Below are 19,208 nucleotides of genomic sequence, written 5' to 3'. Positions count from 1 at the left end.
TTGGCACTTGTTGGAGCTGTAGAGATCTCACTCTACTCAACCGCCTCCTCTCGCATCACCTCTTCTTCCCTCTCTTTCTCTCTCTGTCTCTCTCCTTCTCTCGCTCCTAGGTTTTCATTCCCCCCTCGGAGGTACCTCTTCGTTCTGTTCTTCACCCTTTTTTTAAAGCATAATAAATTTCACTTCTTACTACCCCGCTCGAAACTGACGAATTTTAATTTTTGTTTCTCTTATAAATGTTTTGAGCGAAGACAGTTGAATGCTACGGTTGTAGTTTTGTGCTCTTTTTGACGATCGATTTGGTTTCGTTTGTTAGACTGGTGTGTTGGGATTTATTAGGGCTTTGATTTTTTCCTATTCAAAAATAGCTTGAAACGGATCATGGCTTAGGGTTTATATTTATTGTTATTTAAATCAATTAACTATAGCTGCTGGATTTTTTGTTTTTACCTAAAAAGGCTGGATTTGAATGCTTTTGTGACGCATGGTCATGTCGTATTCATCTGTAGCTGATGACAGTAATTATTCTGCCTGCATTAAATATATACAGCTAATTAATTGAGGTTAAGGAGGGTAATTGCATTCTTGTAGTATTCTCTTTGAACAGTCTCTTCTTTATTCCTCTATTTGTTATAAAGGGTTTTGGAAATAATTTATTAGTTGTGGTTGCTGTAATGTTTGAGTGACTGATTGTCTTGTGTCATTAGCCTAACCCATGAGTCTCTCTGTGGTTGATGTATTGTTTGCTGCAGAGATGGCAGTGTCTGATGGATCCCCGACCCCGCAGATGGTTGGCAATGCTTTTGTGGAGCAGTATTACTCTATCCTGCATCAAGATCCAGGCCAAGTTCATAGATTTTACCATGATACCAGTGTCCTAAGTCGGCCTGAAGATGACGGTACCATGACAACGGTGACCACTATAGAAGTAAGTAGTATCAACTGACTTTGCATCTCTTAAGCAACATGAATCCAAATTGACCCGTATAATTTCCCCAGCTGTTAATATCACACAAGCTTTTGGAATTGCATGGTTCTAAATTAGTGTGTGTCACGATTGTCGTTGCAATCCAGGTGATCTTGATTGTTTGTCACAATTACTATAGTTAAAGAAAATGGCATGGAATAACAGTTAGCCATATGGATGACTGAGATGAACCTCATTAGCACGGCATTATTGATAGTAGTATTATATATTATATTTTTCTATTGGGTTTTCATATTTTAGATTAATTTGTTTGTCTTGCTATTCAGTCCTATACACTCTTCCATGGTATATCCAAATCGTTGTTTATTCGAAACTTATCCTGAATGAATTCACTTCTGGTAGCCGATTGAGCTGTTTCTGGTCTATGAGAAATAAAAATGAGTATTAAAAAAATCAGCAGTGAATTGTCCATGCTAGTTTTTCACTGGGATTTTATGTGTTCCAATTAATTTATTTTTCTGTGGTGAATTGCAAATATAATTAAGTATCTGCTTTTTTTTTAATTATTTTACTTTATTATGCAACAGGACATCAATAAAAAGATACTATCACTGGACTACACAAGCTTTAGGGTAGAGATTTTGAGTGCTGATGCTCAGCCGTCTTATAAAGAAGGGGTGATGGTTGTCGTGACTGGCTGCTTAACTGGAAGTGACAATTTGAAGAGGAAGTTTACTCAGTCATTTTTCCTAGCTCCACAGGACAAAGGATACTATGTTTTGAATGATGTATTTAGATATGTTGATGAATACAACTCAATTGAGATTGAGTCTGTGCCAGTGAATGATGTTGCTGAAAGTGCCCAAGCTGATACTTTTACCCCTGAACCAGGTAATTCTTCTGTTTACATATTATGATTGTAAAAGATGATTCCATTCCTGTTGCTTGTCACTGTGTGCTGTCTAATATTCTAATTCTTGTTCTAAAATTTTGCTTTTGACTGTGAATATAGAGCCAATCCCTGTTCCTGAAAGCATTCCACCTAGTCAAGCAGCTACTGTGGATGCTGAAACTAGCATCAGCAAAGAAGCAAGTCAACCACTGGAGAATGGAAAATTGTCTGCTGCTGATTCTGTTGTTCCAGTTAATCATGTGAAAGAACCAAACCATCAGGAACATCAACCAAGCATTGAGAAAGTTGCTTCTAATATGCAGGATGATGCTCCAAAGAAGTCTTTTGCATCCATTGTATGTTAATTCCCCCAACTTTATTCTGTTCTTATTTTATTGTTGTGTAGCATTTGACTTATGCCACTCTTCTAAATTATTTACTTTAGGTGAATGCATTGAAAGAAAATGCTGCTCCCTTCCATGTGAGGACATCCCCTGTGAAACCTGTTGAACAACCACGTGTATCTAATGTGCCTGCATTAGAACCTCAAGCACCTGCACCTGTCCCTGACAGTCCGTTGGAAAAGAACACTGAGAATACAGGTAATTTGCTCCTTTTATGGTTAATTATATTTCATATATGTAGTTTATATTTTGAATTTGTTGTCAATTTATTGGGGAATTCTTTCCTTACTTGTCCATTTCTTCCAACAGGGAAGGCTTATGCAATATTTGTTGCAAACTTGCCATTGAATGCAACAGTAGAACAACTAGAACGGGTCTTCAAGAAATTTGGGCCCATTAAACGTGATGGTATTCAAGTGAGAAGTAACAAGGTCAGTATATTTAAAGCCCTTTTTTCTAAAATAATGTTAATCTGTTCTTTTGAATGCACATCAGCAACACAAATGCTGATAAATATTTTGTTACCCTTCGCAGCAACAAGGATCGTGCTTTGGTTTTGTGGAATTTGAATCTGCTACTTCAATGCAAGGAGCCCTTGAGGTATTGACTTGCCTAATATCAAATGCCTTAAATGCCTTTCATTTCTTATTAGGCTTTATGTCCTTTTTGAACTTTCTAGGTTTGGGTTTGTTGTTACTAATGGTTTGTGTTTCTTATCATGGCAAGCATGTGATTCATGGCATTTGTAGCTTAGTTATTGTGTTTTTCAGTTGATGTGTTTCCATATTTTATTATATTTTAATGCACGAGTAGTGTAGATGTCTTTTGCAAGGTATGTCTGTCATCTAATCTAACGTGGATGTATTTTCAGGCCTCTCCTCCGGTTATGTTGGACAACCGTAAACTTTCAATTGAAGAAAGGCGAGGTATGTGACCAACATTTCTCTTGTTAAATTGACAATATTGTTGAAACCAACATGTCACCTCATATCCTCTGTTACTAACATGCATTCTTGTTATTTCAGCCAATAATGATAGGGTGAGATATCCATCAGGACGGGGTGGATACCGAAATGATAGAAATGAAAACTTCAGGGGCCGTGGCAACTTTGGAGGTAGTCGTGGCGGAGGTGGCGGCAGCTATATGAACAGGAATGATTTTGAGAAGCGGAATGAGTTCTCTGGTCGACCTCGTGGAGGCAATGCTAATGGTCGGAGCAATGGAGAAGCTGTTCCAAGGAGTTATGCAAATGGAGGGAAGGTTGCCCGTCAACCAGTGAAGGTTCAGTAAAGTTCTTCATTTTATTGGCAATTGAGTGAACATTGGCATTCTCCGATAGATAGCGGCTTTAGGGATTTTGGTGTGCAATTGGATTAGAGTTTTCTTCGTTGTAGCTGTTGTGATCCTTCTACTTATGAGTTCGTTGGCTAAACCAAGTTATTACTCATACCTTCGTCTCCCTTGCTTTTTTGATCTCTTCCAATTTTGTTACGTTTTGTATCTAATTTTCTTGAATAATTGTTTGGAATTGGTTACGGTTACACTCCATTTTTTAATACAATTTTTTTGGTCGCATATTCACTAGTAGTCTATTCATACAATTGATTAACTGAATGATGCATTAGTCTTTCCTTAGACATTAAAAAAAAAACATTTCTCTCTTGTGTAGAGGTTACTTCGAACGTCATTCTTAATTTCTTACAAATTCCTCATGATTACTGAACATCCTTGCAAAGGGTGACAAATTAACACCAAGGTGGATCATTTTGAGTAAAAAAGTTGTTTAGACCTGCTCTTTTGCCGCTATGTGACTATTTTGGTTGTTTTTGTAAAATTGATTTTAGGTTGCTCGATTTTGATGGAAGTTGAATTATTTCTTATCATGAGATAAAAAAATTCACATCTAAAATAAAAATGAAAGAAATTACTAGTGTATTTAAGTTTCCAATATCAAGTGTATCAAGAAGGGCTCGATGGATTTAAATTATATATTATATATAAACTTTTAGGTTTAACTGAGTGCTTATTTGGGTATTATTAAATTAATAGTAAAAATTCTTTAATAAAAGAAATTTTAATTTTTTGCAAACAAATTTTTAATAGTAAAAATAAAAATATTAAAAAAATTAAAATATTTTTTTTAAAAAGTTATAATTTACATTTAAAAAAATAAAAAAAGATATTTTACATAATAAATAAATAAAAAATAATTTTATATTATTATATCTAAATATAATTAATAAAAAAATTATTAAAAATATTCAAATAAAAAATTACTTTTGTTTTTTTAAAAAATTTTAAAAAAATAATAATTAAAAAAATTATTAAAAACTCATCCCAACACGTCCTAAATTTCATTGTCGCAATAGCAATTAGTCTGTAATTCTGTATATTGATAGGGACAAACCTCTTATCTACATTACACACCCCTCTCCCACTTGAAAAGAAAACGATAAACTTCGTCAAACTCTCTTCTCTTTTCTTTCTTCCCGTTCTGTAAAAGATAACTCTGCGTTTGAATCTTCTACAAAATCCTGGCAATGCTTAGCTGAGACTTCCGATTTCTGAGCATCTAACTTCTAACAATTTACGCATCGACCTTGACCATCTTAGCTGCCCCTCTAGAAACTTCTTGAAGGTAGTTTCCAAATACCCTCTGATCCAAAATCATGTTTGGAACCTGGAGAGAAAATTCAAATGTCAAGAACCTTAAAACAAGGACAGACAAACTAAAACAACCGAGGTCCGAGGAGAGGAGAATACCTTGTCTCCAAAGAAAATCTTCGTATTATTAGCAATGGACTCGATAAACTTAAGCTCAAGAAATTCAGGGGTAAGCTTCAACTTGTTTGCTTCAGCTTCCTTTGTTACACTAAAATCTCAAAGGCAACAGAATTAATAATTTCTTTTTTCTAAGACCATGGATTACAAAATGAAATATGAAATTCATAAACTTGCATCAAAGAAATTAGGAATATAAAATCTCACCGGTAGAAATCTGCATCTGCAAGACTCTTTTCACGTGCCAGGTACATTGCATTCTCGATTTCTTCTTGTCTTCTAGCACTATCCTTTTCCAACAACTTTTGCTCCATAAGGATCCTGCTAACATTAGCATTCTTCTCAGCCTCACTAATAGCCATCTTCTTCATTGTCTCTGCCTCCTTCTCAGCTACTTTCTGCTTCTCAATAGCAATTAAGACCTATCCGATAATATGCAAAGCACATTGCTGGTTAGCCTCATTCAAAACAGAGAAAAGGACATACTGTTACGGTAAAAAATAAACCTTAGTACGCTCCTCTTCCATTTGTTCGAAGTTTCGTCTTATGCTATCCGGAATTGTGGGTTTTGTTACACGGACACTGATGATCTCAATACCCGGAGCATAGCGGGTGCAGTCAACTTGAAGAGCATCTTTCATCTTTTCATCAATCTGAAAGGGCTCCAATGCTTGCTTTGTTATGATTTTATTAAGAACAAAGAAATGGAAGGACATAATGATTTAATCCATCTATTACAGAGGAGAAAAAGCCAGAGAGTCCAGAATGATAAAATCTTTAAGACTTGCATAAAATCCTTTCTTGTGGTCTGTGGATGACAATAGGAGCCACAATTTGCTAAGCACAATTACATCGTTCAACTATGAACCCTAGACAATTACATTGGCTTAAATCGAAGTCCCAGTAATTTTTGCCCCATTAAAAATCTGTATTAAATTTAAATTAAACTGTTGGTTTTAAATTATACTTGTAAAAATTCAGACCTAACCTGATCAAACACATCTATATAGACTTGTTGAAGACTGTGAGAGCTGCAGAACTGATTAATCTCATGATGAATTTTATCATATATCCATGTCTTATCATACTCCACACCATAATTGAGCAATGTCTCATAGACAAATTCTTTGCTGAGTCGGTTAACAACCTACAAAAGAATACACATCATCGCATATATAATTAAGGATGTAAAGGGTACACCACTGGTTAATCAGAAACATTGCAGAAGAAAAGATGCACTCGTTAGTACCTCGATCTTCCCAAAATTAATCATGACACCACCTTTAGTACCACATGGTATATCTGTCACCTGCGACGGTAGGCGTAATCCCAAAATTGAACTTATAGAGCGAAAATAAATGACAATTCAAAGTTGTTCTAATAAATTTACCATATCTGTCTGAAGTGTCACTTGTACAGGTTCATACTGAGTTATGAAAGGCATTTTTAGATGGAAACCTGGAACAATATTGACCGAGATCAGAAGCAAAAACTTGTTTGCAAGCACATATTGAAGAAAAAAGGAAAACATTGAAGAAATAGAGCAAAGAGTGGTTGGTACCTGGATCCGAAATGGTTTTCAAAAGGGCACCTCCCCTCCAATATACTCCCACATGCCCTTCCGGAACTTGGTGCAGAATGGATAATGAATTTTTGAAGGATGGTGATCCCGAAGGAACCAGAACCTGTAGATAATATCTCGTATTTGAAGAGATGTTTTCCAAAGTAGTAAACAGTACAAAGAAAACGATAACCAACCCTTATTATACTAGTCAATTTTGGTGAGAAACCCTATCCAATTCACTAAAACTTCCAACCTAGATAATGTTTACAGCGCAAACCACAAACGAAAATAGTAAAGCACCAATAATGCACTATTGCATTCTTTGAACTGATTTCCTTCCCGAAAACATAGTAATAAAGAACTAATGACATAAAGAACAATGCATTACCACAATAGGCCATTCATGATCATTTTGAGTTAGGTTAGAGTACCTAAGGGTTTCTCAACCTAGAAAAGCAAAGCTGCGACTAAGAGCAAACATGTCCATTGACGAGAAATCTTCCAATAGTAAAAGGAATTTAACTTGTGAGATATCCAGAAAATCGATGAATGAAAGGGAAAGAAACGGCACTATGCAGGAACGCAACGCGAGGCATAAATCAAAACTAATTGGTACTCTACTTGTTACAGTTATAGCAAATCAGAAAACCGAATTGGTAAAGTATCCATTGGACGAATGAGATTTGTAGCTAGGAGTACAAGATCAAGAGCAACAAAAGCGTGAGTTTCCAGATGCAACATTACATACTGATGGAATGCTGCAATAGTGCAAATGTGAAGTGGAGAGATATACATACCATGGCGACAATGGCGAGGAAGATGAGGAAGGGGACGAGAATCGAGGAGGTGGAATCAGGTTGGCGCGGCATCGGAGGAGTGAAAGGTGTTTGTGGTCGTTGCGACGGCGGGCGATCCATGGCGGTGGAACAACGCAAACAAGCACGCTAGTGACTTGCCCTTAAACTTAACGTCACTCCCTTTGATTATCCGAGTTGTGTTATGTATACTCTTCTCTGCGTAAGTGGGTATCTATTTGCAATATTTATATAAACGGTTCAGCCAACTCCAAGTTTATTATCTAATTTTTTAAATTTTAAAATAAAAAATAAAAAAAATGACTTAATTGACTTGTTATATAATTAGTTTTTTAGATTTTTTATTTAAATAAATAATTATATCTGTATATTTTAAATTATAAATATTATTACTGTACTAAAATAGGAATTTTGTATAAGTAATTTCATATAAGATGGCAATGAAATTTCACTCTCTCTTGCTTCTTTTCTCCCATCATAAGATGGCAAAGTGTTAGAAAGTAGCGAGTATTTTAATATAAAAATTTTGTAAACTCATTTCGAAGATAATTGCTTGTAGTTTGTTGAGAAACTTCAGGTGCTTGGCCACATGGAAGAATGAAAACACTGACATTCAACCCCTTTGACTCTTTGACATAGCATCCACTATCCAGGTAAAATTTTTTCTGAAAATAGTCTACTTGTTAATTATTATTATTATTATTATTATTATTATTATTATTATTATGTGTGTGTGTGTGTGAGGCGCATTTTATTGGCACCTGAGTCAGTTAGCGGTTAAAAATTCGTAGGCTTGAGAAAAATGATGGGTGCTTTATCATTGGCATATCCATTCAGCAGAGTCACAGCCACCAAAGTAAGTGAAGCTCAAGCTAAACCTAACAATGGCTTCCCTTCGTTTCTTCCGAAGCAAGTTCACACAATCAAAGACCCCTTTGCTCGAAACCTCGCCATGCGTATTCACCGGCTACCCGTTTCTGTAACAACTAAACTACTTACTCATTACTTTGCTCTCTCTGCGTTTCACTTTTTGTGATTCAACTCTTTTGCTCTGCAGACTCACATGTACATTTTATATATGTTTTAAAGTTGCTATTAACTGTGGTTATTGGAAATGACTAGCTGCTGTTGTTTGTAATTTGTGATTATGATTAATATTTTCTGACAAGGCATAATTCTCTAAAGTCTAAACCCATGGATATACAAGAATTAACACTTCAATTTGTTCCATAAAAAACAGAATTTATCTTTCAATTGGCTAGAGTAGCTGAAATTTCAGAAAGTAATCCAATCTTGTCAACTTCAGAAAATTGTTCAATGTTTGATAATGAATTGTTGTGCCTGCAGGCGGCTAATATGGCCACCTCATGAATATATTTGAATTCCACTCCATAATCATCATCGTCATCATCATTATTATTCATAAATCTAATTAGTATATGGATCATTCTCTATTTCAATATGACACAATCAGGTTAAGTTCTCAGAGAATCCTATCATGAGTAGTTGTGTGAAGCCATTAATGATACAGAACAAGGCAAATCCAGTTGTCCTTCTTCATGGTTTCGACAGGTACTCCAAATGTGCAAGAGACATAATTAGATTCTACATTTTTGTGCTAAGACTAGCCCTGGATTTCACTCTCTTTCTTATTATTTTCAGCTCATGTTTAGAATGGAGATATACATTTCCATTGCTTGAGGAGGCTGGTTTTGAGACATGGGCCTTTGACATTCTCGGTTGGGGATTCTCCGATCTAGGTTTGTTTTTGTTACTTACTCTTCCTATTTTATGTTTGTTCCTCTCCCTGATTTTTCATTTTAATGATGTTCAGTTTGTCGTCTTTTCTTCAGCAGAAAAACTTACTTCATGTGATGTGGTATCAAAGCGCGAACACTTCTATGAGGTGCTTAATAAACTATGTGAATTTGAGTAAGACAGTTATTCTATAGGGTCTGACTTGTTCCTCAGCCTATATTCTGAAGGAATGTTTGTATTGCCAATTTTCAAGTTTCATTCAATGTGTATATTGTTGTTTTCCTTGCAATTGTTCCGGATTGTATTGAGGATGGATTTGATTTACCTACCAGTTTTGGAAGTCTTACATCAAAAGGCCAATGATATTGGTTGGACCAAGCCTTGGCTCAGCTGTCGCCATTGATTTTGCAGTCAATTATCCGGAAGCTGTATGTGCTATCTAATAATTTAAATTCAGACTATCCACAACAAGCCAGTTTCTGAGTAATTTATTTTACATTAAGCAAAATTTTCATTTAGTGACTCTGGTGTGAACTTATCATTCATTTGCAGTTCATCTTTTCAGGTGGAAAAGCTTGTTTTGATTGATGCTAGTGTATATACAGAGGGAACAGGAAACCTAGCAACCTTACCTAGACTTATAGCCTATGCCGGGGTGAGTGTTTTTCCAAGTTACTAAGCGTAAACATGTTACCCATAATTATCATGAAAAGTCTATCATATCTAAGCATCATGACTGCCATTGCTTTGTATTGGAAAATATTATCAGTCTAATAATTTTCACTCCTTTTTCTGCTTAAACCTTATAATGGCAGTAATTTGTTTTCCGTAATGCTTATTCATTGGTAGATTCTATGGAAAGACAAGTTCAATCTCTTAACCAGAGTTTTACTTTTGTGGGGAAAGATACGTATGGGAGTGGTGAGGATGTAATCACCCTTATATGATGCAACTTACATTCACCTCTGCTCTCTCTTCATTCAGGCATATGTATTGAAGAGTGTTCCATTACGGTTGTATGCAAACTATTTGACGTTCAATGACATTTCTTTCAGTACCAGCCTTGATTGGACTAATGTAAGTTCCCAGGTCCTAAAGCTATCATGTTCTTTGATCACATTGTGTATATACACCAGATAATCTATATATGTTTTCTAGTTAAAAAATTTGCCATTTGGCACATGCAATCCTCGACCCTTATACTTGCCTAGCCATATAGGAATGTGTCCTGCCTGGAACTTATTGTGTATGTTCAAGCATCCACCAAAGTGCCCTCATCGTACTAAATGGCACTTATACTTGCACGTATTTAAATTGCAAAATAAGGTTGATTAACATGGTCTTTATATATAATATTATAATTCTTATCAGATCGGCCGCTTGCATTGTTTGTTTCCATGGTGGGAGGATGCTACAGTGGATTTTATGATTAGTGGTGGTTATAATGTTGTTTCCCAGATAAGAAAGGTATTTTCATTGCAGTATTACAAGTTTGTAAATGTATGTTGTAGTGGTGACATTATGTTGTTACGGCATTGGAATATGAAGGTTTCATCATTCTTTTGATGAATATATATCAAAATTTGATAATTCCATTAAGTTATGTGACGTTTTCAATAATATACCCTATCCCCATCACCAAAACAAAACAGTCTACCATCAGTATGACTATAAGTTCATATTTTGGCCTACATTTCTCTGTGTGCTTGGGAATATACTTACCAAAAAATTTTAATTGTATGAGTCATACTTTGTTAAAATGTTATTATATCAAGACACATTCAGGTAAGGCAATATAGTATTGTATTTGAGACTGTTTTTGCACTGAAGTGCTGTATACATTACATCCTCAGAAGGCTGCTATCATTTATTAGTCTGTTGTTCACTGATAATGGTGAGAATTGAAACCCTGCAAGGTGACTAGTGTTCCCCTTTATTATACTTTTCAAATTAAAACAGTTACGGTTCAAGTTTATCCTCACATGACTAGAAGCATAACTTTGTTAATAACAGAAACATGCTTGACTACTTTTGAATGTAGTAGTTTTCTTCCATAATTGTATGTCCAGAACTTAACATCTTCCTGAATAAGATGTTTTATATTTTGTATATGTTTCTCAGGTAAAGCAGAAAACACTTATCATTTGGGGAGAGAATGACCGGATCATCAGCAATAAGCTTGCTGTGGTTAGTTAGTTCATCTTTCTATATTATTATAAGCAAGAAACACATAACATGCCACAAAAATGTCTGATTTTGAAACATAACCCTCGGTTATTTTTGTTTCAGGTTTATTTGACTTAATTTTGTTCCTTGATAAAGTTTACTGACTATATCATCTTTTCAGCAACTGCACTGTGAGTTATCTGATGCAATTATACGCCAAATACCAGATTGCGGCCACCTTCCACATGTCGAAAGACCGGCTTCTGTCGTCAAATTCATTATTGAGTTTGTTCAGAGAGAAACCAAGTTAGTAAATCAATGTGTTTCAGCAGAATGATCACCTTTTTCCACTCTCCAACAGAGAAAACTACTGAACAGGTAACATTTTGCAAAAGGAGCAAGCTGGTGATCAATAGAGCTAAATATGTTCAAAACAACATTGTTATGCTCGAAACTAACAGGAGACAATCTTGATTCTTGATTCTTGTTGGAATTCCATATCCCTAACATTATGTATTAGAGAATGTGCAGACTGTTGTTCTTCATTCAGTCATAATTTTTCTTAGCTTAACCATGATTTTGTTTTGTGACATTGGCACACTACTTGTAAATGTTTATTAGGGTGTTACTATGATTGTTTAATTTGTTCGTAAGATTTCAAATATCCAAATTCCTATCTTTTATACTAAACAGAAGGTTGGAAAATGTTAGGAATCATGCTAAGCATAGGTTAACGACTTAACTCTGCCATAATACTACAAAGATTCGATCAAGTTTCTTTGTAAACTAGATAACTGTCAATCTTTTGACGGCCTAACTTAGGTCAACTATGCAAAACTTTGCAATAGTTTAAATATACACAGGATTCTACTTTTATATTAGAAGTTTAAAACCAAATTAGGTAGATCAAATCTGTCTAATTATATTATTTTTTCCTAGTTTGATTCTGTTCAAAATTACTAAGATGTCGTCTAAAGCATGCACCTTTATATATTTTTTATTTTCTCATTTGTCAGCTACGCATGTTGTTACATCAAACTAAAGTTATTCTAAGTTGGTGTATTGAGTATTGACTTGGAACATCCATAAGAGAAAACGTTCCCACGGAATGAATGATCAGCAGCCACACCCCCACACGAGAAAGGAAAATCACAAATGAAATCGTGTTCCTCATTAGTCATTGAAAAGACCTTTGAACTAACTAAACTTTTTCATTAGGAATATGAATGTTGCAAACTGTTTTTCAGGTTTTTTTTTAACCACTTGCAAAAAAAAAAAATATGTATATGCGGTACCATGCCAGGTAACAAACAATCAGGGTATATATCATACTAATAAAAAACTTGTGCAGCTGAAAATGAAAGAAAGTGAATATATGAATAACATGTAAAGTGTTGTGCTAATCATGCAGGATAATTATTTAAGAAATGGGAGAAGAAAAATGGCAAAGTGGCATGGAATCATAGATTAAAAAAATAATTTATATATGGGCTAGGAGGTTCCATTAAATTAAGAAATAGTGCCTCTCATAGTCATAGATATACAAATGGAACAAAGCTAAGAAAACTGACTAGGTTTGTTTCTACACTAATATGTAGTCAAAATCAATCAAATATAAAGTGATGATAATGAAGCCAAATTCCCCTACCCCTTTTTTATTCCAAAAAAGAAAAAAATTGGGTTTTGCTTGAATTGATGACTATGGTTGCAAAATCTGGTCCATACATATGCAAAACAAGTTTAATTTAGACCCTCAAGACTAACAATAAGGTAAGAAAAAGGGACATTAGAAACATGGTTTTGGTGCCTTGTAAAGGACTCAAAGCAGCTCCACTCCCATCATTGACACCAGTTGAAGATGATGGACTTATTCCAAACACACCAGTAGGACTCCCTGTGCCAAAACCGGTGCCGGTGCTGGTGCCGTTGCCGGTGCCGGTGCCTGTTGATGGTGTAGTGGAAGGTGATGTTCCTGGTGTACCGGTTGAGGGTGTTGTAGAGCCTGATCCAGCATTGCTGCAACAGAACCATAGAATAAAAATATCAGCAAATAAAGACTTTAGGGATTAATATAATACAAGAAGTATCAATCAATAACAATAACTCTTATGTAACTCAGAAAATGTTTGTTGTACTCATTTTTTAGAGGGCGCCATTGATTTATTAGTATTTTCTATCTGATAAAAATTCAGCGAGATTCACATTTTATCTAATGGTAAATGATAAATGAGTTGGCATAATATTTGATATAAAAAAATAAAATAAATATGCTATCTAAGAATATTATATATGAGAGCACAGATGTAAAGATCAAAGTGGTTGAAGTTGACAAGAATAATTGTGGAACATCCTAATCATGACAGCTAATATTTCAATTTCAATAGAACAAGCATATGACACGGCTTAGCTCAACTGGTGGAAATCTAGAAGTCTTGAAAAACAAAAATTTTTAGCTAAAACTGTCAAATAACGCAAGTTTAGACTGTTTAGACTAATTTTTTTCAGGGTACATAAACCAAAGAAAAAAAAAAGGCTTCTTTTACTATAACCCAACAATAATAATAATAATAATAATAATAATAATAATAATAATAATAATAATAATAATAACGGTTTTGACTAATGTTGTAAAATGCAACGTTTTTTGAATGCTGAATAAAAGCACTCAGTTTTTGAAATGCTTTTGTATATTGCTGAAACCCACCAAAGATTCTAATAAGCTTAGCCACCCACCCCAAATGGAAAAGTGGAATAATCCTAAAAAAAGGAATCATGCTAAATCACCTTTACATCTAAATGAAAGAGATTCGAGAGTAGGAACAGAAAACACTCCCAAAACAAACTAGTTTCATAGGATCATAAGACATAATCAGTCAAGATATACATACCTAGGACTTGAGGGGTAAACACAACCAGAAGATGTAGCTGCAGATTAAAAATTAAGCAAATAAATTAGTAAAGAAAAATAAGGAAGAGAAGAATAAAAATTAAAATTGGAGTTGTACTTACAAGGTGGATTTTGACTAGTGGAAGCAGCACCAGAAAAATCACAGCTGTCTTGAGCATTACCCTTCCTTTGGTAATAGCTATTAACAGCATAGTTACAGTGATCTTTCACAGTGTTTGGTTGGTAACAAGCTCCATTTTGGAGAATAGCACTACAATCAGCTCCATTCCCACAAGCATAATCTATTGCTTTCTGAAGTGCTTGATCACCTACACCATCTTTGCATAAACAGTACAGAGCATCTATTGCACAAAATAAACAAGAACAGTCAGCTCATACAGCAATCAAAACATGCAATTCAGAAATAGCAAAATCAACAAGGAACAAAAAACATGTTTAGAAATTTCCTTAACTAGCAACTAAAATTCACTCTCTCAACTAGAATTACATAGTATGTCTTTGATCATCATAGTAGAAATCCACCTCACAAGAACTTAAAGCAAGAAAAAGCAATAATCAATTATAGGAACTCATGATGTCAGAGAAAACATACATGGATCAGCAGCTATCTATAAATTTTGAAACTTCAAAAATAGAAAGACTTACTTGAATGGCCAGTGAGGGCCAAGAGAAGCAGGAAATAGAGGAAAAGGGCCATGAAAAGATAGAGTAAGAAAGGGAGAAGAAAAGAGAGATAAAAGCGTTTGGAGAATGAATGAAGAATCTGTGAGGGACAAGAGAGAAGTGTTGTGGTTTAGGTGTCTCTATCAAACTATATATCACTATGGCTTGTGTTTTACATCATTTAAGTGAATGATAAAGGCATTATTATACAATATAAAGGCATAAACTGGGAGGGTACTGTTCTGGGGAATTGTGTACAGGATTTCCTTAGTTTTATAATTCACTCATTACTTTCTCATGTTTTCAAACGGCCAATTTTACTGTAAAAATGTTTTTTTTTAGAGTAAGGTGACATAGAAATTCTTGCAAATTTACATTTTGGATAGATTAATTTGTAAAAAAAAATTAATAAAATTTTTTAAGATAACAAACGTAAAGAAATTAATTTAAATTAAAACATTCTATCGTAATCATAGAACTAATTTAAAGATAGTGTGATTACATTTACTATTCGAAAGATTTTATTAGTACTTTTTTTTAGAGATTAGTTTGTCTGAAATGTAAATTTTTAGAGATTTATTTATTATTTTATTTTTTTTTAAATTGTTTATTAGTATTGATTTTGATTCCATGTGTTAAAGGGAAGAAAGAATCAAAGAAGTGAACTTCATACAAAAATATATAAAACACACATATTTTTTAATTAGTTCTATCTAAAATTATTGAACAATAATTTTGAGTCGTTGAAAATGGTTTCTTTTCCGTTATTATAAGGATTTTTTTTATTGTACTCGCTGGTAGTAAATAAGATTAATAATTAAAGAAAAGGTTAAGGAGAAGATAGGACCACTTTTATATAAACAAACAATTACAAACAGCATTTTTCTTCATCAGTACTCTATCATCAACTTGTGTGATCAAATTAAAAGTTTAATCCATGTTATAATGAAATTAAATCCACATTAAAATATTATATAAGAGATAAGGTTGATATTCCATAAAAAGAGGCCTAGCTAGACATGTATGAGATGTTAAAGTAATATTGTGAGTTCAACCACCATGTTAAATATATTTCTTTTATTAGAAAAGTATAAAAATAAGTTTGATATTGATTAGTTTACTTCAGGATTTAAATTTAGTATATCAAAATTAGAGCATATTTTTAGTTTCAAAAAGTGTTACCAAGAAACTAATAAATTACAGGATATATATATATATACACACACACAAAGATCTAAGCCATTAAACTTGTGTTTACTTAAAAATTTCCTTAATGCTTTTCATGAGTAGATTTGCACTTTAATTTAGAGGGGTAAAGAAGGTTATGTTCCGCGGCAACGACTTGTCAATTGGCATGGAATTCCAAATATGGGAAATTTTGTTTGAATTAGCGTTTATATGTATATGAAATGTATAGGAATATTTGGCACAATTACAAAGATAGACCCATATGTGAAAAGCTTCTTTTCAAGAATTCTCATTCCATATATTGCGTGGTCCTTTCTTCTACTACATGTGCGTCGGCTTCGAGTTGGAGCAGCACTTCACCTTAAGTAGTTGCGGGAAAAATTATAAAAAATATCCATGAAGTTTATGAACGTTAACAAAAATACCTATAAATTAAAAAAATTAATGATGCATTTATAAAAGATAGGTTTTATATGATAAAAGTATCCAAATTTTATTTTTTTTGTTGATTTTTTAATAAAATTCTCAAACTACTATACCCTCAACCTCAATTCACTTTTTCAACCTTCCATAACCTAATCTGACCTTTAAAACCCTTGTCATTGAGTCCAAAACTACTCCTATAACAGATCAGGCCGAAATCAATGGTAATAGTATGGTGGTGGTGGTGGTGGAGGATCAGACCTCAACCGGTTTAGTTATAAGTTTACCGAATCCTCTTTCTGCATGCAGCAGCACCACGACCCCTCTTTCTTCTCAGGTGCGCGACGACGGTATTCTCCTCGGCTGGGACAGGAGCGCCACGGCAATGTTCTCCTTAGGTTGGGTCACAGACGTGCGACGAAAATGTTGTAGTCACCTTAAGAGTGAGAGGGGAGGAGATTGGCGGTGACGGGGTAGATGGGTGGCGGACGGCAGTGAGAAAGTAGAAGGAGAGTTATGTGACTCTGTGAGGATTTTTGAGAGAAGAAGAAGTGAGGAAAGAAGAAGAAGTGAGAAGAGAGGGAGTGACGGTAGAATGGGATTAGGGTGGGGTAGTTTGGAAATTTTATTAAAAAATTAACAAAAAATTAGGGATTTTTTACTTAAATAAATGAAACAAAAACCAATTTTACTGGATTCCCCTAAAACAAATTTGAAAACGTGTTTTTCCTCTTCCTAATATTATGTAAACAAATTTCAAAACGTGTTTTTCCTCTTCCTAATATTATGTAAATCGTCCTAGGATGATAAGGGTTATGTAATATGTTAAACATGGCACCCTAAAATGATTTATGCATGCATGGCCTAGGGGATTCACGTGTAAATCGTCACAGGGCTGGCAGGGTTACATTTACACATAAATCGTCTCACCCTGATAGGAGTCACGTGAATTTGGGCTAAAGCACAAATGCATGCCACGATTCACATGCAATAGCATAACCTGGGTAGCCTGGCGCGATTTATGGTCTTTTTGGAGACCCTCAAAGCCTAGGGACGATTAATGCTTGAAGAGTTACCCTAAGGTGGTTGCAACGAGTTGTTGCTTGAGTCTTCCCTCAACACACAGCGGCGACTTACGTTGGTGTGGAAGGAGCCACCATAATCGGCTAGCTTTGGGAGAGAAGGGTTGGGAGGAAGACAGCCCACAGCGGTGGAGGAGGTGGCAATAAGCAGAGGCGTGGGGCGTTCACCGGCGACGGCGCGGCAGCGGCTGGGCCAGAGGAACCATTGGCCGACATAGTGAGGCACAAAGTGATGGGTTGCGTGGCGGAGTGGGAGGAATCTGTCTTGCGAGAAGGATGGCGACCAACCACGGAGATATGTACTGCCTTAATGGTATTGTGCATGTTGTCAGATTTATCGACGACGAGGTTAGTCATCGAAATGTAAATTTAGTTGAGTTGGTTGATGTCATGGCTCTGGTGATTACACTAATATGTTGATGAATATTAGTTTGAATATGCATGTTAGAACATTTTTTAATAAGGATTTTGTGGGTTTGGCTGTTTAATGATTTCGTAGGTTTTTGGTTGGGTTAAACGATGTTAGAGTTTGAATTTTTTAAAGAGGTGTGGATAAAGTAGTCGATAATTTTATGCTTGAGACTGGTGATAAATTTTTTCTTGTGCTGCTAGAAGTGTGATACTTTGATGAATACATATAACCTGGCCTTTTTAATTTTAGTAGCTTATTGGATAAACCTTTTATATTGAGTAATTTTTTTTTTGTATAATGACCGGTTAAATTGTTTCACTAATATTTATGTTTTATCAGTTAACTCGATGCGTTAGGAGCGTTCGTAAACAACAGAAGATGATAATGCACGATTGTATACTGCCGTACTTAGATCGTGCCAATTTACTGTATGTTGTAAGGTTGAATGATTATTGGTTCAAGCTTGATGAGCCGCTGATCAGTGCATTCGTGGAGCGATGGCGTCCTGAAACCCATACGTTCCATATGTCGTTCGGAACGTGCACGATAACACTACAAAATGTTAAATGTGGCATACCAGTTTGGCCTCCCTATTGACATACATGCAGTGAGCGGGTGTCTCAGTGACTTCGAGCGGTTGATAGAGGGAGGGAAGCCTGTCTAAGTGTGGTTTGGAGATCTATTCGACGAACTTCCACCGGATGATTGTATCGATGACTTCACAGTTTCTTTTTCATGGTTCCAAAACAAGTTTAGAGTCTTGCCCGCCAATGAATCAGAGGCAACGGTACAGATCTATACACGGGATTACAGATGTATGACCTGGGGTCCTACACATTCCGCATCTCTTTAGTCGATCCAGCTCAGTCTCATCCATACTATTCCTTATCCTGGTACTCTGAGGTCTTCCAATAGCAGCTCGCATCATGCTGAGATCGGGGATCACATGAGGTCCCTCATATACGGTCAATAGCTCTTCCTGAATAGGCGGAGAAAATGCCGGTCAGAGATCACTAAAATGCCATGCTGGGGAGTCACATGCTGACAAAGGTGGCCAAGAAAAAACTTCCACAAATATGTGTTTTCGCCTTCGACTAACCCGAATGCTACTGGGAGAATGTTCGAGTTTTCATCTTGGGCAATAGCCATTAGCAAAGTATCTCCATACTTTCCATATAAATGAGTACCATCAATGGATATCAGTGGCTTGCAATACTTGAATG

At 35.2% G+C, this 19,208-nt stretch overlaps 4 protein-coding genes across 6 annotated transcripts; 2 read left to right on the top strand and 2 right to left on the bottom strand.

Moving 5' to 3' along the window:
• Positions 1–3,800, top strand: LOC112734153 (nuclear transport factor 2). The gene is made up of 9 exons (XM_025783372.3): positions 1–131; positions 753–928; positions 1,516–1,819; positions 1,941–2,176; positions 2,266–2,422; positions 2,534–2,655; positions 2,759–2,824; positions 3,096–3,150; positions 3,250–3,800. Exons 2-9 carry the CDS (start codon positions 755–757, stop codon positions 3,513–3,515), a joined length of 1,380 nt encoding a protein of 459 aa, XP_025639157.1. The 5' UTR covers positions 1–131; positions 753–754; the 3' UTR covers positions 3,516–3,800.
• A 746-nt stretch (positions 3,801–4,546) lies between these two features.
• LOC112734152 (uncharacterized) lies at positions 4,547–7,602 on the bottom strand. The gene is made up of 9 exons (XM_025783371.2): positions 7,368–7,602; positions 6,568–6,691; positions 6,397–6,464; positions 6,256–6,315; positions 5,995–6,153; positions 5,513–5,659; positions 5,214–5,428; positions 4,989–5,097; positions 4,547–4,905 (listed from the first exon to the last, which is right to left on the bottom strand). The coding sequence occupies exons 1-9, from the start codon at positions 7,485–7,487 to the stop codon at positions 4,813–4,815; spliced, it is 1,095 nt and encodes a 364-aa protein (XP_025639156.1). The 5' UTR covers positions 7,488–7,602; the 3' UTR covers positions 4,547–4,812.
• Positions 7,603–7,883: 281 nt separating this feature from the next.
• LOC112734151 (alpha/beta hydrolase domain-containing protein VTE7) lies at positions 7,884–11,979 on the top strand. Of its 3 annotated transcripts, none has more exons than XM_025783368.3 (11): positions 7,884–8,038; positions 8,177–8,364; positions 8,860–8,957; positions 9,048–9,145; positions 9,239–9,291; positions 9,476–9,571; positions 9,709–9,798; positions 10,128–10,220; positions 10,515–10,610; positions 11,265–11,330; positions 11,491–11,979. In XM_025783368.3, exons 2-11 carry the CDS (start codon positions 8,188–8,190, stop codon positions 11,644–11,646), a joined length of 1,023 nt encoding a protein of 340 aa, XP_025639153.1. In that variant the 5' UTR covers positions 7,884–8,038; positions 8,177–8,187; the 3' UTR covers positions 11,647–11,979. The 3 variants fall into 3 exon arrangements, with proteins under 3 accessions (XP_025639153.1, XP_025639154.1, XP_072089706.1); XM_025783369.3 differs by having other exon boundaries at positions 7,927–8,038; positions 9,242–9,291; XM_072233605.1 differs by lacking the exon at positions 7,884–8,038 and having other exon boundaries at positions 8,125–8,364.
• A 793-nt stretch (positions 11,980–12,772) lies between these two features.
• On the bottom strand, positions 12,773–15,124 carry LOC112734150 (PLASMODESMATA CALLOSE-BINDING PROTEIN 2). Its single transcript, XM_025783367.3, has 4 exons — positions 14,863–15,124; positions 14,319–14,558; positions 14,198–14,234; positions 12,773–13,325 (listed from the first exon to the last, which is right to left on the bottom strand). The coding sequence occupies exons 1-4, from the start codon at positions 14,912–14,914 to the stop codon at positions 13,055–13,057; spliced, it is 600 nt and encodes a 199-aa protein (XP_025639152.1). The 5' UTR covers positions 14,915–15,124; the 3' UTR covers positions 12,773–13,054.
• Between the last annotated feature and the right edge of the window lie 4,084 nt (positions 15,125–19,208).

Source organism: Arachis hypogaea, chromosome 3, assembly GCF_003086295.3.
Source record: "Arachis hypogaea cultivar Tifrunner chromosome 3, arahy.Tifrunner.gnm2.J5K5, whole genome shotgun sequence".
NCBI lineage: Eukaryota > Viridiplantae > Streptophyta > Magnoliopsida > Fabales > Fabaceae > Arachis > Arachis hypogaea.
Note: the sequence above shows the minus strand (reverse complement) of the source record. Positions and strands in the feature narration are given on the sequence as shown.